Raw genomic sequence first — 22,440 nt, forward strand, 5'->3', positions numbered from 1 at the left:
ATTTTAAATTATAAAATTCAAAAATCCATAAGCCATTTTGCAGTATAGTATCCCCTTTCTTTCCCTTCCAAATACCTCATTTTTAGATCATGAGTTTATTGCTCAGAGATTACAGACATCAGACTGGCTCACCAGATGCAGGGCTGTCTATGATCTCAGTAAGGTAGACTAGTGCTCAGGGATTACAGACATCAGACTGGCTCACCAGATGCAGGACTGCCTATGGCCTCGGTAAGGTAGACCAGTGCTCAGGGAGTACAGACATCAGACTGGCTCACCAGATGCAGGGCTGGCTATGATCTCAGTAAGGTAGACTAGTGCTCAGGGATTACAGACATCAGACTGGCTCACCAGATGCAGGGCTGTCTATGATCTCAGTAAGGTAGACCAGTGCTCAGGGAGTACAGACATCATACTGGCTCACCAGAGCAGGGCTGCCTATGGTCTCAGTAAGGTAGACCAGTGCTCAGAGAGTACAGACCTCAGACTGGCTCACCAGATGCAGGACTGCCTATGGTCTCAGTAAGGTAGACCAGTGCTCAGAGATTACAGACCTCAGACTGGCTCACCAGATGCAGGGCTGCCTATGGTCTCAGTAAGGTAGACCAGTGCTCAGAGAGTACAGACCTCAGACTGGCTCACCAGATGCAGGACTGCCTATGGCCTCAGTAAGGTAGACCATTTCTCAGAGATTACAGACATCAGACTGGCTCACCAGAACAGGGCTGCCTATGGCCTCGGTAAGGTAGACCAGTGCTCAGAGATTGCAGACATCAGACTGGCTCACCAGATGCAGCACTGCCTATGGTCTCGGTAAGGTAGACCAGACCTGCAGCATTTCCTCACATTGACATCAATAAAGGGATGTCACTGTTATTGCTGGTGAATGTAAGGATTACTTATTTAAGTTTCTATACATTTTTGGCACAGACTTGGAAGTTCTTGTTAGCTATTTTGTGAGTGTTTGGTATGAAACCATATTTGTTGCCTTGTACTCACAAAGTAGGAAAATGTTGTTGTTGACTGAGAAAGTATGATTAGTGTGTTAGGGGGAGCAGGGCCGTCTTTTCGTATGGGCTCAGTGGGCAGTTGCCCAAGGAGTATAAGGGCCCTAGGCTGATAGTTGCGGATCCTCTTTTTCCAGGGGTACGAGATTGGGGAATCAGAGATATACGACTTCTAAGCAGTGGTCCCCATCCAAGCCTGTTAATTGCTCTTCCCAGCAAAATATCTCGGATTCGGTTTAGTTTTTCTGAGGGTATACTCCTAAAGCTGGGACTCTCCCCTTTCGGTGAACACTGGTAGCTTATCTCTACTATGCCCAGAACCTGAGTTATCAGCCTTCCAGCAGCTGGTCCCTGCTCCAGCTCCACACGCCTGGTATGCAGTTTTATGTTTTCATCTGTGGATTGCTCTGGCTGCTGAACTCTGATCCCAAAGTCCCCAGTACCTCCTGAAAGGTGGGACACTCTAGATTTATCCCGTTGAAAGCTAAGAAATCTATTTCCAGGAAATGCAGTCAAGCAAGCTGCCCTCCCACCGGAAAATGATGAATATTAAGCCCACTCCACTATCCATCCTTCCCCTGTGTATTAAACACCCCTGCCATCCTGGAAGTCATGTACCGGGGCCCCTTCATTCAGCCCAATGCTCCCTTCTTCAGTTTTGTGTTCTCTCTCCCGTGACGGGAGGCCAATCCCGGGGCATTTTTTCAATCCCGGGATTCGGGATTGAAAAATGCTCAATCCCGGGATTCCCGGGATCCCGGGATTGCAGTAGGGATCAGTGTAGGGAGCAGAGAGAGTAAATGTGGAGGGCAGCGAGGGGTGGAAGGCAGCGAGGGAGGGTGGGTGTAGGGAGCAAGGCAGGGTGGGTGTAGGGAGAATGTAAGGAGCAGGAAGGGAGGGTGGGTGTAGGGAGCAGCGGGACCGTGGGTGTGTAGGGAGCATGTGAGGAGCAGGAAGGGAAGGTGGGTGTAGCGAGCAGGGAGGATGTCAGGAGTAGAGAGAGAGGGAGGATGTCTGCAGCAGTGAGGGAGTGTGGGTGTAGGTAGCGATAGTACTTACTAATTGGGCGTGCCGCGGGCAGCAGTCATGGACACACACACACATACACACACTGACCGTGCTGGCCGCATTTCAAATGTAGCGCTGGCCGCCAGCCAGTCAGAACTGGCAGTCCGGCAGCCAATCAGGAGCCGCGGCCGCTGCCGCGTCCCTGATTGGCTGCCGGTCTGCCAGCTCTGATTGGCTGGCAGCCGGCGCTACATTTGAAATGCAGCCAGCGCGGTCAGTGTGTGTGTAGAACTACCTCGCTGACAGCCTGGCAGCACTGAGCTATAGTGCTCAGCGCTGTCCGGTAAAAACTGCGCATGCGCACTCTAATCCCGTGAATCCCGGGATTGGAGGCTCCAATCCCGGGATTCAAATCCCGGCATTTTTGGGCCCAAATCCCGGGATCCCGCCGATCCCGGGATTGGCCTCCCTACTCCCGTCCCATTTCCCACCATCTGTGCAGTAAAGGAGTAATTAGCAGAAATGACTGCTCCAGGTTCTACATGCTTAACAGAAGATAGAACACCCCTTATCGCCCGCGGGACATCAAAGCTGCCGCTGATGGTACCCACAACCCCTACCGATGGAGGATGGGTAGGGGCAGTGCCGTAACTAGACATTTTGGCGCTGTGTGCAAGAAACGGCATCGGCGCCCCCCCTTTATGTAAAATAGGGGCAGTGTGCGCCTCAGTGGTACGTGAAAAATATAGAGGCATGGCTTCATGGAGAAGGGGTGTGGCCACAAAATAATACCAATTCATATTGCGGTGCATAGTAGTCTCCATTATTCAAATTACGCCACACAGTAGCGCCACCACACCAGGTAGAGCCCCTTTTACACATTACGGCAGACAGCATCCTCTTTTTTACACATTACGGCAGACAGCGTTCCCTGTTTTACACATTATGGCAGACAGCATCCCCTTTTTTACACATTACGGCAGACAGTCCCCCTTTTTACACATTACGGCAGACAGCATCCCCTTTTTACACATTACGGCAGACAGCGTCCCCCTTTTTATACATTACGGCAGATAGCGTCCCCTTTTTACACATTACGGCAGACAGCGTCCCCCTTTTTACACATTACGGCAGACAGTCCCCCTTTTTACACAATATGGTACGTGGAGCCCCCTTTTACTCATTACGGCAGGCAGAGCACCTTACAGCCCCCCTACCCTTAGGCTGTAATGTAGTGTAGTGTACTTTAGTGTAGTGTACTGTAGTATAATGTAGTGTAGTGTACTTTAGTGTAGTGTACTGTAATATAGTGTACTTTAGTGTAATGTAGTGTGGTGCATACTTGCCTACTCTCCCGGAATGGCCGGGAGGCTCCCGAAAATCGGGTGACCCTCCCGGCCCCCCGGAAGAGCAGGCAAGTCTCCCGATTCGCGGGGTCCCCCTGCCCGTCCGCCCACTTAGTGTGTAAAGTGGGCGGTCCGGGCAGTTGATGACGCGATTCTTGCTGAATCGCGTAATCATAGCCACGCCCCCTGCAGTGTAATGCCGGTGATCGCGGCATTACAGTGTGGGGCGTGGCTTAAAGGCAGTGTCATCGTGACTCCGCCCACACTCCGCCTCCGGCCCACCCCTTCATCCACGTCACAGCCTCCCCTGCCCGCCCTCTGAGACGACGTGGCTGCTCTCTCCCGCAGAGAGCAGCCAGAATGTAGGTAAGTATGGTGTGGTGTACTTTAGTGTAGTGTAGTGTACTTAGTGTAATGTAGTGTAGTGTAATGTAGTGTAGTGTGTGGGCAGCCACTTACATGATTTCTCCTTCCTGTGGCTGTGCTGCTGCCAGCTTCTGACCCAGCGATCCCTCTGTACACTGCACTGCAGGCCAAGAGAGGGGGCGGGCCCGGGGGAGCGCAGCACAGGGGACCGAGAGAGGGGGCAGGCAGCAGAAGCACACGGGTGTGAAGAGAGGTGGCGGGCCGCTGGAGCTCTGTACACGGGGGCTGATGGAGGAGCCGTATGAGCACAGTACACAGGAGCCAAGAGAGGGGGCAGGCCGTGGGAGCACAGTAGACAGGGACGGGCAGTGGGAGCGCAGGGGGAATATGCGCTCTAACTAGGTGTGCGCTGTGGGCAATGCCCCTTCTGCACACACCTAGTTACGGCGCTGGGTAGAGGCAGCAGTGCATTGCTTTGCCCAGGGACTTACACTGCTGTTAAGACGGCCCTGAGGGGGAGAATATAGCTGTGGCTCCACACGCATAGGGTGAGTGTAAATAATGATGAGACAGCTGAAATGGATTAGCTGTAACAACAGAATGTAGTTGCACATATTAGCTGCTTTGTTGTTCTCTAATAAACTGACTTTACAGAGACCAATTTCTACCAGCCCAGCTACAGTAGTAGGAATGGTGTGCAGTAAGGCCTGGGATTACAGACTTAGATCACAGGCATCGGGATGGAGATTACTTCATAGAATCCCATTTCATGTGGCCAAATGATCCTGGGAATTCACTTAGTAACTTGGCACAAGGGGCCTCCACAGCCTTGTGTTCATTATTAAGGAATTACTTCCGAGAGAAGGTCAGTAAGTCAAGACTTAGAAAAAAAATGAAATGGATGACTTCCAAGTATCAAATATAAAAAGTGCTTTGTTGCTGCTATGAATTGTGATTTGAGAGTTTATTTCTCCTGTTTGCCAGAGTACAGTCATTTCACCTCATGGATCCCGCTCTATGGCCAGGAGCAGTATCATTTATCAGTGTATCAGGAAGCCGCTGTTATACAGTACAATGACTTGTGGCGCTGGTTATGTTTATTAATCCGTCCATCAGATCTGTGTTTAAGTGTATCAGCCTAATAATGCACATTTCTCATCTCAGCTATACACTGTTATTATACTGAACAAACCATCTACTTATAAAGATATTACTCTAAAGACTCCAGATAAACTTAACTACATTACAGTAATCTATAAATCTAACCTCCCAAATACAGCCTTGTGCAGCCCAGATGTGTTACTGGAGGACCTGGCTTCACATCCAGCGCACTTACCTCCCTGGAGAGATCACGTCCTCATTTCCTCTAGCCTAAGAACTGTCCTGCACCTACTGTATATGCCAAGGGCTTCCCCGACATATCCTAGAAAACCCCATTGCTGATGGCCAGAGCTAAAATGTGCTAATTATGGAGACACAGATACAAATTAAATGCTGTCCTTGTCCAAACTTACATATACCCCATCATTTAATGGCAGCATGTCTGCCTGAGCCTTCATGAAGGACAAAGTTGGGCTCAAAACTATTCATAGCTTGATAGAGGACATGGAAGAATATGAAGTCATGTGACCATTCTAGTTGTCCTGTTATATTGGTGGTGTGGAGAGCACAGACACCCCCGCAAAGCATAATACAATTTCTCTGCATTACAGTTTCTTATGTAACCAGCTAGAAGACTAATTAGAACACAATGGGGTAAATTTACTAAGATTCGTATTTTCCCGTTTGAGGTCAAAGTTCAATCACGAATGACATCGAAAGTGTAAATATGCAACTTTTTGAATTGATTACGACTAATTTACTAAGCTGCCGTATTCTGCATTTTTGGGTTTTCCGATGTCGATGTCATTCGTTTTTTTTGGCAGTGTTTTACGTGAGTGACTTGTAAAACACTGCCGACTTTAATACAATGAATCTCGGCCGGATCTGAGAGATCCGTGCTGGGCTTCATTGTGCACCTTGTAAAAAAAAAAAAAATGTTTAAATGTAAAAAAAAAATTGCGTGGGGTCCCCCCTCCTAAGGCAAACCAGCCTCGGGCTCTTTGAGCCGATCCTGGTTGCAGAAATATGGGGAAAAAATGGACAGGGGTTCCCCCATATTTAAACAACCAGCATCGGGCTCTGCGCCTGGTCCTGGTTCCAAAAATACGGGGGACAAAAAGAGTAGGGGTCCCCCGTATTTTTGAAACCAGCACCGGGCTCCACTAGCTGGACAGATAATGCCACAGCCGGGGGTAACTTTTACACAGTGCCTTGCGGCCGTGGCATCAAATATCCAACTAGTCACCCCTGGCCGGGGTACCCTGGGGGAGTGGGGACCCCTTCAATCAAGGGGTTCCCCCCCCCCCCAGCCACCCAAGGGCCAGGGGTGAAGCCCGAGGCTGTCCCCCCCATCCAATGGGCTGCGGATGGGGGGCTGATAGCCTTTGTTCAAAGTGATTGATATTGTTTTTAGTAGCAGTACTACAAGGCCCAGCAAGCCTCCCCCGCAAGCTGGTACTTGGAGAACCACAAGTACCAGCATGCGGCGGAAGAATGGGCCCGCTGGTACCTGTAGTACTAGTACTAAAAAAATACCCCAATAAAGACAACACACACACACACCTTGAAAGTATAACTTTAATACATCCATCCACACCTCCATATACACATACTTACCTATGTTCCCACGCAGGTCGGTCCTCTTCTCCAGTAGAATCCATGGTGTACCTGTAGAAAAAATTATACTCACATAATCCATGGTTGAAGGCTCCTCTGCTTGTAATCCTTTTGTAATCCACGTACTTGAAAAAATAAAAAAAACGGATACCCGACCACGAACTGAAAGGGGCCCCATGTTTTCACATGGGACCCCTTTCCCCGAATGCCAGAAACCCACTCTGACTGATGTCTAAGTGGGTTTCTTCAGCCAATCAGGGAGCGCCACGTTGTGGCACCCTCCTGATCGGCTGTGTGCTCCTGTACTGTTTGACAGGCGGCACACGGCAGTGTTACAATGTAGCGCCTATGCGCTCCATTGTAACCAATGGTGGGAACTTTCAGGTCAGCGGTTGACCGAAAGTGACCTCACCGCTGACCTGAAAGTTCCCACCATTGGTTACAATGGAGCGCATAGGCGCTACATTGTAACACTGCCGTGTGCCGCCTGTCAGACAGTACAGGAGCACACAGCCGATCAGGAGGGTGCCACAACGTGGCGCTCCCTGATTGGCTGAAGAAACCCACTTAGACATCAGTCAGAGGGGGTTTCTGGCATTCGGGGAAAGGGGTCCCATGTGAAAACATGGGGCCCCTTTCAGTTCGTGGTCGGGTATCCGTTTTTTTATTTTTTCAAGTACGTGGATTACAAAAGGATTACAAGCAGAGGAGCCTTCATCCATGGATTATGTGAGTATAATTTTTTCTACAGGTACACCATGGATTCTACTGGAGAAGAGGACCGACCTGCGTGGGAACATAGGTAAGTATGTGTATATGGAGGTGTGGATGGATGTATTAAAGTTATACTTTCAAGGTGTGTGTGTGTGTGTGTTGTCTTTATTGGGGCATTTTTTTAGTAGTAGTACTACAGGTACCAGCGGGCCCGTTTTTCCGCCGCATGCTGGTACTTGTGGTTCTCCAAGTACCAGCTTGCGGGGGAGGCTTGCTGGGCCTTGTAGTACTGCTACTAAAAACAATATCAATCACTTTGAACAAAGGCTATCAGCCCCCCATCCGCAGCCCATTGGATGGGGGGGACAGCCTCGGGCTTCACCCCTGGCCCTTGGGTGGCTGGGGGGACGGACCCCTTGATTGAAGGGGTTCCCACTTCCCCAGGGTACCCCGGCCAGGGGTGACTAGTTGGATATTTGATGCCACGGCCGCAAGGCACTGTATAAAAGTGACCCCCGGCTGTGGCATTATCTGTCCAGCTAGTGGAGCCCGGTGCTGGTTTCAAAAATATGGGGGACCCCTACTCTTTTTGTCCCCCGTATTTTTGGAACCAGGACCAGGCGCAGAGCCCGGTGCTGGTTGCTTAAATATGGGGGAACCCCTGTCAATTTTTTACCCATATTTTTGCAACCAGGGCCGGCTCAAAGAGCCCGAGGCTGGTTTGGTTTAGGAGGGGGGACCCCACGCATTTTTTTTATGAAAATTTATAACATTCCCCCCCCCCCCCCCTTCCCACTGAAAAACATGCACGGATCTCATGGATCCGTGCATGCCTATACAAACACGGGATAAAAAATCAGGTCTGGGTTTTTTTAGCACTTTTTCACGATTTGTATTTTAGCACGGCAGTGTTTGGCTATTGTCGGCAGTGTTTGTGTTTTGCACTTTTTCGTAAATTCCCGATTTCTACCAAATTGCAGGCGTATTTGACCGATGGTGTATTGATTCGTGATTTTTTCCTAGGACTTCCAAAATATTACGAATGCCCTCATCACTGCCGTGATTTTTGCTTAGTAAATTACCGAGATGACACTTTGAAGAAAAAACGGCATCTCGGTCAAAATCGGGACCTTAGTAAATATACCCCAATGACTGGATCATTTCCCTTCTCTGTCTCTGGAAGCATAGATACATTCTCTCTCACATGATTCCAGGAGACTTCTTCCAGATACAGTGAACGTTCTTACACATATATCATAAGGCTTATTTATTGCTACACAGGAGCTTATTATTAGCTGACCTTTTTCATTGCTTCTTGACCTGCCCTAAGATCAAACACTACCAGATTTGGAGATTTGCTAAGGATCATTTAGCCAATTACCAACCTCTGTGCTATATATATTGGGGAACCTGCCAACTAGAATAAGATTTGCACAGGCTGTAATAAGCTGCTGCTAGCTGGACTGGTAGCTGCAGTTAGAAGCGTCATCGAAACGTGAATCCAGAATGCCTCTCGCTGTTGGGATATCTGTCTGCTGCTCCTCCTGGCAGCGGACCAGTGTCATGTAAGCCCACAAAATATACTACTAAAGTAACAACATGTGTCTAGCCTGACCAGAATACAAGGAAAGGAAAGAAGGAAGAGGGTGGAATATATAACCCGTAGAAGTTATTACCCATGTGTGTCTTCTTTTCTCTATTGTGTATGCTACTAAGGAGCAGGTAAGGACACCAGACCAGCAGGTCATACTCTCCAATGTCAGCATCAGGATAGCTTAGCTTAATCCATCCCACAGTAGTTGTATGAAATGTGGAAAAGTGTTATTCACCCTCTACCAATCTGTACGAAGGAACAGGTCACACCACTTACTGCACACAAGGTTTGTGTGTCTCATCAGGGACTGAAACCTTCAGAAATAAACATTAGGGTCTGATTCTGAGTAGGGTTCAGCTGCGTCCGTGTCTGAATCTTTTGCTGCTAGAGCATCTGCAACTTTATGCTGTACGGCCACCAATGAGAGCTATTCAGCCACTTTCAGTGACACGCCCTGACACTCCCACAAGATGCAGCATGTCCATGCGTCTGATTGGTCACCCCTGTCATCACCCAGGAATACCCATTGCATCCTGAATCAGTATTGCAACTCTGTGCACTAACAATCCAAACAGATGCATGTGCAATGTAAAGACATCGCTCCACTATGTCCAACATTGGCTGTGTGCCACTCAGAATCAGGTACTAGGTGTGATAATACTGCATGCGTATTTAATAATGTCATATCAAATGGTCTAGCTTCCATTATGCTTACTGACAAGGTACTTTCTGCACATCCATCTATGTATGTGTGTGTATGTATGCAGTCTCTGTGTTATTTGGGTTGTATTTGTGTACACTATTTGTCTTCAAGCGCTGTAAACTGAATATCTATTAATGAGAAATTAATAGAATATGCAATGTAAAGTACTCCCCAAGAAAGTGTCTGCTGATAACTTATAGTTCCATTTAGAAGACAAGAAGATAGAACATAATGTATGATAATTGCAGACAAGGCATCCTGGCCTGGAATGTTCTTACACAATAATTGATACTCAAATGGATACAAAATGTAACTTCAAAAGTATTAATTGCACATTTTAAATTGAAGGACAATGCAAAGAGAGTAGATATAACATTGAATAAAATATATGAACAAACTGGGATGTGTGGAATTCTTAAAAAAAAAATTTCAAGAGGTTTCAAGTTTCAACCTACTTATACATATCCCTGATGCTTCTTTGTAGTGCTCTTCAGATTGTGGCCGAGGCACCAAGAAGAGGCGGATATCCTGCACTAATACCAGGGGCAAATGTGACTCAGCCACAAGGCCGAGAGAGGAGGAGGAGTGTGAGGATTACACTGGCTGCTATGAGTGGAAGACAGGAGATTGGTCCAAGGTAAGCAGACTGCAGATCTAATGCGTATATAAATGCAAGTATAGACGTGCCTGCAAGAAGTGTGGCCTATGGTAGTCCAATAAGTTCTCTCTTGGTGATTGGGTCTCTGCATATAATAAAAAATGACAAGATTTCTCTCTCTTGTCACTTATTGTTACTGAAATAATGTTGTCGTTAGCGCTAGGGTGTGACAAAATCACAACCTAGCAGGCATCGCGGGTGGATGACTTGAGTAGAAAATAGCTTTGTATGCTGATGATGATGTTCTTCTGTCCATCTCCAAACCTCTAGTTACCCCCCTGATGTGTTCATAAAAAATCCACCAGTTCAGCCTTCTGCCCAGTTTCAAAATTAACACTGGTAAGACTAATACCCTGGAAAAATCTACTTGAAACCAACCATTTTGTGTAATTTCTTCTTGGCGTGGCCTATTCCACCCTACATAGTGCGCCCAACATGGCTGCCTCACCTGGTACCTGCGTGAGTGGAATATATAACCCGTAGAAGTTATTTCCCAAAACGTCTGCACTAACTCTGCCTTATGCTTATTGTGCTCTCTAGGTTTCTGTTGTCTTTATTATTTCTATATGTTTGTCAACAAGCTGTAACTCTAATGCTTTGTACAGTGTTACTGTGTTTTTGACGACTGTAAAGCGTCTTTGTGTCCTGGGGGAGGAAAGTGCTGTATAAATAAAACTATTACTAATATTTTTGAGGTTGTGGTACAATAGCCCCCATTATGAATATTCAGTTATTCCTGTATGTTCCATGTTCCTGGGCGTGGCATTGTAGATGTACAGTCAGTCATGGCTGATTTCTAGCACACATCATGGCGTCACTGTTACATGGGCGCGGATCTATCACCCCAATCAGTGTCAGGTGGTAACCTTGCATCTGGGAGGAGGGGCATCAGATGGACTAATATACATTTTTTTTAATAGATAATCTAATATACATTTTTTATAGAAATAATGAAATGGGGAAAAAAATCATATATTTATATGATTTTATTTATGTTACTGTCAAGACCCAGGCAGGTTCTCCTTTAAGTGCAGGATTATGTAATGAATGCCAATATGTGTAAGTGAAATGGATGTTGTGGAAATTCAGCCTAGAACTCACGTCAGAATAAAATAAGATTTTAAACCTACCGGTAAATCTTTTTCTCCTAGTCCGTAGAGGATGCTGGGGACTCCGTAAGGACCATGGGGTATAGACGGGCTCCGCAGGAGACATGGGCACTATAAAGAACTTTTAGTATGGGTGTGCACTGGCTCCTCCCTCTATGCCCCTCCTCCAGACCTCAGTTAGAGAAACTGTGCCCAGAGGAGATGGACAACATGAGGAAAGGATTTTGTTAATCTAAGGGCAAGATTCATACCAGCCCACGCCAATCATACCATATAACCTGGAAAATACGCAACCAGTTAACAGTATGAACAAAAAACAGTATCAGTCAAAGACAGATTCCAACTGTAACATAACCCTTATGTAAGCAACAACTATATAAAAGTCTTGCAGATTTAGTCCGCACTGGGACGGGCGCCCAGCATCCTCTACGGACTAGGAGAAAAAGATTTACCGGTACGTCCTAGAGGATGCTGGGGACTCCGTAAGGACCATGGGGTTTATACCAAAGCTCCAAACCGAGCGGGAGAGTGCGGATTACTCTGCAGCACCGACTGAGCAAACGCTAGGTCCTCATCAGCCAGGGTATCAAACTTGTAGAATTTTGCAAAAGTGTTTGAACCTGACCAAGTAGCTGCTCGGCAAAGCTGTAATGCCGAGACGCCTCGGGCAGCCGCCCAAGAAGAGCCCACCTTCCTAGTGGAATGGGCCTTTACCGAATTTGGTAACGGCAATCCAGCCGTAGAATGAGCCTGCTGAATCGTGTTACAGATCCAGCGAGCAATAGTCTGCTTAGAAGCAGGAGCGCCAACTTTGTTGACTGCATACAGGACAAACAGAGCCTCTGTTTTCCTAACCCTAGCCGTCCTGGCTACGTAAATTTTTAAGGCCCTGACTACATCCAGGGACTTGGAGTCCTCCAAGTTCCCCGTAGCCACAGGCACCACAATAGGTTGGTTCATATGAAATGAAGAAACCACCTTAGGCAAAAATTGAGGACGAGTCCTCAACTCTGCTCTATCCACATGGGAAATCAAATAGGGGCTCTTGTGGGACAAGGCACCCAATTCGGACACCCGCCTTGCAGATGCCAAGGCCAATAACATGACCACCTTCCACGTGAGAAATTTTAATTCAACCGTTTGAAGAGGTTCAAACCAGTGAGATTTTAGGAAACTCAACACCACGTTAAGGTCCCACGGTGCCACAAAGGGGGGCTGGATGTGCAGCACTCCCTTCACAAACGTCTGGACTTCTGGGAGAGAAGCCAATTCCTTCTGGAATAATATAGATAGGGCCGAAATCTGTAACTTAATGGAGCCTAACTTCAGGCCCATATCCACTCCTGTCTGTAGAAAGTGGAGAAAACGGCCCAGATGGAAATCTTCCGTAAGAGCATTCTTGGCTTCACACCAAGATACATACTTCCTCCAGATACGTGGTTTAATGTTTTGCCGTCACCTCCTTCCTAGCCTTTATCAGAGTAGGGATGACTTCCTCCGGAATACCTTTCCCAGCTAGGATTCAGTGTTCAACCGCCATGCCGTCAAACGTAACCGCGGTAAGTCTTGGAACACGCAGGGCCCCTGTTGTAACAGGTCCTCCCTGAGAGGAAGAGGCCACAGATCTTCTGTGAGCATTTCCTGAAGATCTGAGTACCAGGCCCTTCGAGGCCAATCTGGAACAATGAGTATTGTCTGCACTCTTTTTCGTCTTATGATTCTCAATATTTTTGAGATGAGAGGAAGAGGAGGGAACACATAGACCGGCTGAAACACCCATGGTGTCACCAGGGCATCCACCGCTACTGCCTGAGGGTCCCGTGACCTGGCACAATACCTCTGAAGCTTCTTGTTGAGGCGTGACGCCATCATGTCTATTTGAGGAATTCCAGTCCAGAGGTTTATATTGCTGCCCAGGGCGCCCCCCCTGCGCCCTGCACCCATCAGTGCCTTCAGTGTGTGTGTGTAGTGTGTGGGAGCAATAGCGCACAGCGTTACCGCTGCGCGCTTACCTCAGTGAAGATCTGAAGCCTTCTGCCGCCTTGAAGTCTTCTTTTCTTCTTATACTCACCCGGCTTCTATCTTCCGGCTCTGCGAGGAGGACGGCGGCGTGGCTCTGGGACGAACGGTGGGGTGAGACCTGCGTTCCGACTCCCTCTGGAGCGAATGGTATCCAGTAGCCTAAGAAGCAGAGCCTATCATTTAAGTAGGTCTGCTTCTCTCTCCTCAGTCCCACGATGCAGGGAGCCTGTTGCCAGCAGTGCTCCCTGAAAATAAAAAACCTAACAAAATTCTTTTTCAGAGAAACTCAGGAGAGTTCCCTGTAGTGCACCCAATCTCCTCTAGGCACAAAATCTAACTGAGGTCTGGAGGAGGAGCATAGAGGGAGGAGCCAGTGCACACCCATACTAAAAGTTCTTTATAGTGCCCATGTCTCCTGCGGAGCCCGTCTATACCCCATGGTCCTTACGGAGTCCCCAGCATCCTCTAGGACGTAAGAGAAAACATGAATATTCAGTACAGTTTCTGAAGCACAGCCTGATTTTCATTTCTTCAAATCAATAAGATTTTTGTTGTTGTACAATCTTCGGAAGTCAGGATGTATTAAAGTTATTTACAGATCTCTAGTGAGATTTTCAGTTGCATGTTTAGAAGACAGTGGCCCCCATTTATCAAGCCTTAGAGAGTGATAAATAGCACGGTATTAAAAGTACCAACCAACCAGCTCCTAACTGCCCTGTTACAGGCTGTGTTTGAAAGCCGTGCTATATATCACTCTCCAAGACTTGATAAATCTGGGCCAGAGGCCATCATTCAGCAGTGATCGCACTTGCAACGCAGGCAGCTTTGTAAATGCGATGACTCAAAATGCGAATGTAGTAGGAGGTTTTAAACACCTGCTTGCTGCATTTGCAAAACCAGCGCTGCAACCCATTGTCGCGATGTTCCCCGCAAATGGCCAGCTGAGTAAGCCTCAGCTTAAGCAGGCTGGAGGTTGCAGGGGGCCTTTGAAGGTCTGGAAATCTGCATCTTTAGATGTAGACCCTGGTCATCGCTACTCCCAGAAAATGGGGTTGAATTGCCCACGTTTCCGGCAATGCTGGTCATCCCTCCCTGCCCCTGGACACCTCTTCCTGTCAATCAGGCAGAGGATTACGGAGGGCTGCCTGCGATCACACAGGAACCGTTCTGCACATGTGCATTGGGAAACTGCGCAGGTGATCACACAATCGATCACTATTGAATGAGGCCCAGAAAACATAATGGAGTTACACATAATCTCATTCCCTAGATCATACTTGCCTACCTGACCCTCTCCATGAGGGAGAAAATGCTCTGTTACTGGACTTTCCTGGTAATGTATGATTGCCATCACCTGTGGTGAAACACCTTTCTTATCAATTAACTAGCTCACCACAGGTGATGGCAATCATACATTACCAGGAAAGTCCAGGAACAGAGCATTTTCTCCCTCATGGAGAGGGTCAGGTAGGCAAGTATGCCCTAGATTGCAATTGATGTAATACACATGACGCTGTTGATATTTTTTTGCATGCACAAAATGTTGACAAAATGCATAACAAAAATGTAATCCGTAATAGACTTGTTCATTGTCTGTCACAAGCTCATGCAGGTGCAGGTTTTCTAAGTATCTTGGTGGAACAGTTATACAACCAATGACAGCCATTGTGCTAAAATAATTGTATATCAGGTAGCGGCAATGAAAGATTTGCAACACTCTATATTATATTATATGTATGATAATCACAGCATCTTTCATTGTTCTGTTGCATCCTCTCTCTGTTTTGGAATGTACGGGCCAAGGGCCTAATTCAGACCTGATCGTAGCAGCATATTTGTTAGCAGATGGGCAAAACCATGTGCACTGCAGGGGGAACAGATATAACATGTACAGAGAGAGTTAGATTTGGGTGGGTTATAGTGTTTCTGTGCAGGGTAAATACTGGCTGATTTATTTTTACACTGCAATTTAGATTTTAGTTTGAACACCCCCCACCCAAATCTAACTCTCTCTGCACGTTATATCTGCCCCCCCCTGCAGTGCACATGGGCCCTCATTCCGAGTTGTTCGCTCGCTAGCTGCTTTAAGCAGCATTGCACATGCTAAGCTGCCGCCCTCTGGGAGTGTATCTTAGCTTAGCAGAATTGCGAACGAAAGATTCGCAGAATTGCGAATAGAAATTTCTTAGCAGTTTCTGAGTAGCTCCAGACTTACTCAGCCATTGCGATGAGTTCAGTCAGTTTCGTTCCTGGTTTGACGTTACAAACACACCCAGCGTTCGGCCAGACACTCCTCCGTTTCTTCAGACACTCCCGCGTTTTTCCCAGAAACGCCAGCGTTTTTTTTGCACACGCCCAGAAAACGGCAAGTTTCCGCCCAGAAACACCCACTTCCTGTCAATCACAGTACGATCACCAGAACCGTGAGTAAAATACCTAACTTTTGTGTAAAATAACTAGGCGCATGCGCTCTGCGAACCATGCGCAGTAAGCGACTAATCGCAATATAGCGAAAATCGGCAACGAGCGAACAACTCGGAATGACTCCCATGGTTGTGCCCAACTGCTAACAAATTTGCTTCTGCGAGCAACTCTGAATTAGTCCCACGTCCCCATTATTAATCCCATTACTGTATCTATTTTGTAGTGCTCGTCCACCTGTGGTAAAGGCCTGCAGTCCCGCGTGGTACAATGTATGCACAAGGTGACCGGGCGTCATGGAATCGAATGCTCTCTCCTGTCCAAGCCAGTAGCCTACAGGCAATGTCACCAAGACGTTTGTAATGAGAAAGTGAATGCCAATACCATCACGTCACCCAGGCTCGGTAAGCAGCAAGGAGACTTCTACCTAAAATCTTAGGGGTGATTTTCTGATATGACATGGAACCGGTTCCCTGTTAATTAATTATATTCTATAACTCCTGCTTTTTAATGTCGGGTTGTCGAGTCTACATATCCCTGAGAACATTTAAAATTTGGTAAAACTATAACTAAAGGAATTCCTTGTTCTATCCTCCAGTGCAGCCACATAATGTACCACATACATAGTAACAACCTATATATTTGCTTTATTCTTACAGCTGCCCTGACCTATAAGTGCACAGGCGACCAGTGGACGGTGTACTGCAGGGTTATCCGGGAAAAGAATCTGTGTCAGGACATGCGGTGGTACCAGCGCTGCTGCCAGACCTGCAGGGACTTCTACGCCAACAAGCTGCCACCGCAGAGCTAGTGACGCCACGGCACTGACTGGAGCACTGCCCTTTGTCCGCAGTGCTGCAACTATCATACAAGACTTGAACACAATGGTGCTGACTCGTGTTGCCATGAGAGTCCATACTGCCAGCTCCTAAACCAATGAACAAGTATCACATATCCTGTATACCGCTGTGCTTGCCCTCCTGCTTGATTGGTTTTCTCATGGCTGTCACACAAAATGACTTAATCTGGATTGAGCAAGGTCATATTCTCAGGCAAATCAAGCAGACTGGAGGATACTGATAGAATTTGATAGTTTGCCCAAAAGCTAAAACACAGGTGCAAAAAGACATTATTTCCTATGGTGCTAGTTGCGCACTTAGATAATCTGCTGTGCCGAGCAGTCGTGCGCTGTAGAGTGGTGCCAGATGTGATGCACCACATCCTAAGTTGTCACAGGTGCTTAGTGAGTATTGCACGATTGCCTGTGATCAGAGGCTCTTGTCAGTATAAACTTCTATAATGCTTTTTGCTGTCTAATTAAGTTCACATCATAGAGGTAAGACAACTGTAAATCTCACGCTATTTCTTCCCTATTGGAAAACTGCAATCTAGCTACAATGTGAAAGTGGGAGGTACAGTGTGTTCCCTTTCAAAATTTCAACTGCCATCCAGTTTTGGTGTGTTACATGCTCCTTTCTAATGCTCCAGAGGGAAGGGATGTCTTCTAGAATTCAACGTTGGTATAGAAATTATATGCCGACATCCAATTTTTATAGTTTGTGGTTTTCACAAGGTTTAATTGTAACCATTTCTTTAATACTGGTGCATGTGCGTAGCCATAACGGAGCAGCAGGAGAACCGGGAATATCCTCCAGATATAATATAAAATGCATTTAATAGTATACGGATTTTGCTCTCAAAAGTAAGGCAACAAAATGCATCCTTTGTCGTACCACCAACCCCCAATGTAACGGAGTTACATTGCGCTCTAAAAATTCCACATTTTGGGGATTCATCAGTATAGCGGTGTGCTCAAATTATCTGTAACTCATATCACACACACTGTTGATTTCACTTTGTAAACTGCACTAGAGTATGATTAGTTGCTATGGGGTGCAACACACGTCTGCATATTCCAATATTAGAGTCCAAAAGCCCAGTTATAGCTCTTTATAGTGATGTTCCCCACAGCTACTCCCCATCCACCTTCTGTATACTTTGTTTTTTTAATGACAGGTGGAAATTCTTCCACAGCTGCCACACTTTGCCCCTTTGTGACTTCTCACTGGCATTTTTAAATGTTTTACTAGAATAGTGGATATTGATACTTTGTAGTATTCGATTCCATGTGTCTCTTGTATATTTTGGGTTTCTTTTTATAGTGTGACCTTTCTTGCTATTCCGTCCTTATATTCTATGATTACGGGAATAACTTGTTTTAGCAAAATACACATACCTAATGTGTCCCAATTGTCTACCCATAGTTTAGGCAGTCAAGTTGTGAGCTCAACCAATTATTCATAAAAACTGCAGTCTATGAAGTCTTCTGGAACAAGTGACATCATGTGACATGACAGGCTGAATATTGGTTCATTCCATACAACAGCTCATTCCACTGTGTGCAGGACCAGTCCTCCTTAATAGGAGCCTAAAAGTAGGGGATGCAGATCTATTGCGGGATCAGGTGCGATAATGCAGCAGTCAGTCCGTTACAGATTGTCACACAGTGAATGGATGGACTGCTTTCAGTTTTGTTTTATTTTATATCTTCCTTTTACCGAAAATATGTTTACCCCAGCAGCTATGACTATGAGAAACAACCCCATCATATTAATACCACTATTACAGTGTAGACCACAGATGGAATTTGTAGATATTATATACTGCAAGAGTCTATATATATATTTATATATATAAAAAGATGGGTTAGGGGAAGTTCTTTAAATGTGAAAAAGAAGAATGTGGAGGTTAACTGCTAAGAATGGAGGCAAATAACGATATAATCTATAAAACCTCCAGTTTAGAACCAAAGGTGTGGTAAACTATAAACTTTTGGCATCCTCCACTTTTATAGAAGTCCTTCCCAATATCATGAATAAAGTCTATAATTATTATGATCATATATAAGTCTTACATAGTACAAAAAACTCTCAGATCCTTTAACTTTCATTTGTAGTGCCTTAAATTAGTTTATTTGATGATTGTTAATTTAAGAAGTCAAGTCTAAAATGTTACTGCTAAAGGTCAGATTAACCAATTAATTACATGCCACACATCACAGGCCAGATATCTTGGCACAGACGGAAATGGCGAGTCTTTGCATGAAACGCATCTGCAGAAGTGAATTTTTGTATTTATGTATAGTTCCGTCCTATTCTAAGTTGACCGGAACTTGGCGGATCTGTCTTTCTGGGAATCAGGGCTTTTCGTGACGGGAACTGGGTTGTGACAATGCGATTACATCTAAGCACCCCAACTTGTGGGAATAACATGGGTGTGCATCAGAAGCTGTGTGTGATTGTGAGTGATGCGCACAGGGAAGGGAATCCTGCTTGCACCTAGTATGAAGCAGATAATCACTGTTGGGGTGGCCATTCAATCAGTGTGCGGCGCTGGTTTCCGCTTGCAGATGCACTAACCCCTGCATTAATTAAATGGAATCTCGCATTAGGATTCCGCGGCTTCCCTGCAAGTACAGCCACTATGTGACTCCGAATTAGCCACCATATTCCTACAGTCTGATAAGGAATTGCAGCGAACAAAATTCACTTCTTCAGCTATGATTCTCATTACATTGTTATTTGCTGACATCTAGTGGATATTTATGGATATTACAGACTGACAAGCAATATCTCTTTAATGCTTTTAAGAGCTTGGTATATAGGGTGTCTAAATCATTTTAAAGTGAGATAAACATTAACGTCCCTTACAAAAACTATAAGTAAGTACAGGTTGAGTATCCCATATCCAAATATTCCGAAATACGGAATATTCCGAAATACAGACTTTTTTGAGTGAGAGTGAGATAGTGAAACCTTTGTTTTTTGATGGCTCAATGTACACAAACTTTGTTTAATACACAAAGTTATTAATAATATTGTATTAAATGACCTTCAGGCTGTGTGTATAAGGTGTATATGAAACATAAATGAATTGTGTGAATGTAGACACACTTTGTTTAATGCACAAAGTTATAAAATATTTTGGCTAAAATGACCTACAGGCTGTGTGTGTAAGGTGTATATGAAACATAAATGCATTCTGTGCTTAGACGTAGGTCCCATCCCATGATATCTCATTATGGTATGCATTTATTCCAAAGTACGGAAAAATCCCATATCCAAAATACCTCTGGTCCCAAGCATTTTGGATAAGGGATACTCAACCTGTAATAACCTGCTTTATAATGGCATAAATCAGAGCCATAACATCCACATGTAAGAGTAGATACCTTGTGTGTATTATTTTAAATGGTTGTTTTTCCCAAGTTCCGTTTAAAGCAAAAATATGAGTAAAAACGCTCTTATTCCCAAACTAGTTTCAGTAGACACATGTACCCTTAACCAAGACTAACAGCTGTTAGTGGTGCTGTGCCAGACTGCCTGTGTCTTACTGGGTGCTGACAGGCAGGGGGCATTGTGGAGCTGGGGATTATAGAATGTCTCCTCCTCATGGCTGTAAGGCAGATTTGTGGCTGATACAAGGGGTGGATAGGCCATATGCGCTGCATCTTGTACAACAGCATATAAACGGTACAGTGATACCAACACAAATCATAAGGGCCTCCTTTATATTGAAGTGAATAAACTTTTTCTTATGTAGCAGTTACTTTACATTGGATCTATTACATACTATGTACAAACCTGACCAAAACAGTAATCTCCTTACTCTCGGTTTGTATGTATGTCTGTAGCATGGGATAACTGAGCTTCTTTGTAGCATTTCACAATGGTGCTAGTGGTATGTATTGTGTTAGAGATATTCCATTGTTACTATGGTACTGTACATTTTACAAGTGTTTGTGGTGCTATTTTTGTATTGATGAAACAAAGTGATGTCATTGTTGCTTTGATATATTATATAACACAGGGCTATAACCTTTATGTCACGTGTCATTGGAATATTACTGTAACTGTCTGAAGTAAGTTGATGCCTTTAAATACAGTAGTAGAGTGGTAATAAGTGACTTACTGGGGACACGCATGAAAACTGGTGCACATGGAGTATTATGTAACCCATGGCAACCATATTGTCATTTTTAAAAAATGAAGTGTAGCTAATTAAAGCAACTTTGCAATTGGCTGCAATGGCTCATCTCATATCTACTTTTACTGTCTTGATGGCTCGCATGAGGGTATAATGCCACAGATTTCTCCATCGTGGCCCAGCCCACTGCCTAATGCCATGAGCCATAGTAGCAAGATGTGGCAGGGTTTCCAACTCCTCTAAATGCCTCCTCAAAATGTCAGCAGAGTAGGGAACTATTATATGGGTTATATCACCTTCCAGTTTCATGTTCGTGTCCCCCGCTGACATAGCAGCTTAGTTATGTGTTATCACTGTATACTGGTAAAGGGGCACATCATGAAACAGTTATACTTGCAGTATATTTTGTGCTGTGGAAATCTACATAATTAACCAGTGGTCCAAATGCAATAGTCTGCGAGCTGCAGCGAGATTGTGACGATGTAGCCACTAGATTTAAAGCGACAACTTTTGTTAAGACAAAACCAACTTGGTTATTCCCTAAAACAAACTTGTGTTTTCAATATAGCGTCTATATTGCTGAAATGTCGCCACTGGCCGCAACTCGCAGACTAATGCATTTTGGCCAATGACTAGACCACTCCATGCAAAGCAACAGTGATATTTGCAGCTTATTAGCATGTAGGAGGCAGCTATAACCAAAATGTAAATGTAATGAAAACATGTCTATTTCTTTCACTGAAACAAATGTTCAGCTCTGTGTAATTTTCACAACCTATTAAACAATTATAAATTGTTACTGTACCCTGTGTTTAGTGACTGACTTAAAAGGAATCACTTGTTCTTTAGCTGTACACCTGACCAATGCTATGGCTCCTAATCTGCACATCAACATTTTGCAAACTTTTTTTTCTCCATTTGTGAAGCAGGAGCGTAGATCTGATATACTAACTCTTAGAGCTGATTGACTGATGATACAATACAGGGTCTCCTGCCCTGTACTCCACAGTCTTTGGTGTTTGACAAGTGTTTTGGTATTTGTCAATTGTTAAGGAAAAGCAGCCCCCTACTGTCAGATGGCAGAACCGTGAGGGTGACGAAGATCTTTTCAGTTACTAGAGTACTTACCCTCGCTGGAGCCGGTTGAAGGCTTCGAACCCTGACCAAGTTTAATATTATTGCGTGTCAGCTATGGCAATTGTCAGCTGCTACTAGTGGTGATTTAACATAGCCTAGTTTACGTCAAGTGTGAAATTCATCTAGATGGCAGCAGAACATTTGTAATGACGGTGGGTTAATGAATTTGCAGTCATGTAAGCACATGTATAGATAAGCAGCAAGCTTACAGTGACTATGCTCTCTATTCCGTAAAGCAGAAGGCACACAGTGATATTATAATAGCAGTAGCTTTACGTTGCACAATAGTTACTATTCCTGATATGCTGGTCCTTGAACACTCTATCGTGCTACATTCAAAGCAATTGTTGTAATCATTCTCTGTCTACATTGAGCCACCCTGTTGGTGTGGCTGGTAGTATTGGTGCATTTCTTCGTGACACCTAACTGTTGGACCACCATAGATCAACCTGGATCTAGCTTCTCTCTCACTTTAGGCTTCAGTGGATGAACATATAATAATTAATAATATTATTATTATTAAGTATATGTAGCACAGATGCAGCAAGTGTAACAGGTTACAGATACCTGTATTTACAATGAATGGCCCATCAGACCATCTCGCCTGATAAAAAATAAATGAGGCAGGACCTTTTTTTTTTTACATCTTTC

The 22,440-nt window shown here is 45.2% G+C and overlaps 1 protein-coding gene across 3 annotated transcripts in view; it reads left to right on the plus strand.

Moving 5' to 3' along the window:
- ADAMTS17 (ADAM metallopeptidase with thrombospondin type 1 motif 17) overlaps positions 1–21,449 on the plus strand; it is a 547,181-nt gene extending 525,732 nt beyond the window's left edge. For all 3 annotated transcript variants that reach the window (XM_063925679.1, XM_063925677.1, XM_063925678.1), the window contains 3 exons: positions 9,941–10,093; positions 15,893–16,070; positions 16,326–21,449. In XM_063925679.1, the coding sequence (XP_063781749.1) occupies positions 9,941–10,093; positions 15,893–16,070; positions 16,326–16,477 (483 nt within the window). In that variant the 3' untranslated portion in view covers positions 16,478–21,449. The remainder of the gene's footprint in view (positions 1–9,940; positions 10,094–15,892; positions 16,071–16,325) is intronic.
- Positions 21,450–22,440: the final 991 nt, after the last annotated feature.

The sequence above is a fragment of the Pseudophryne corroboree genome, chromosome 6, assembly GCF_028390025.1.
Source record: "Pseudophryne corroboree isolate aPseCor3 chromosome 6, aPseCor3.hap2, whole genome shotgun sequence".
NCBI classification, from domain to species: domain Eukaryota; kingdom Metazoa; phylum Chordata; class Amphibia; order Anura; family Myobatrachidae; genus Pseudophryne; species Pseudophryne corroboree.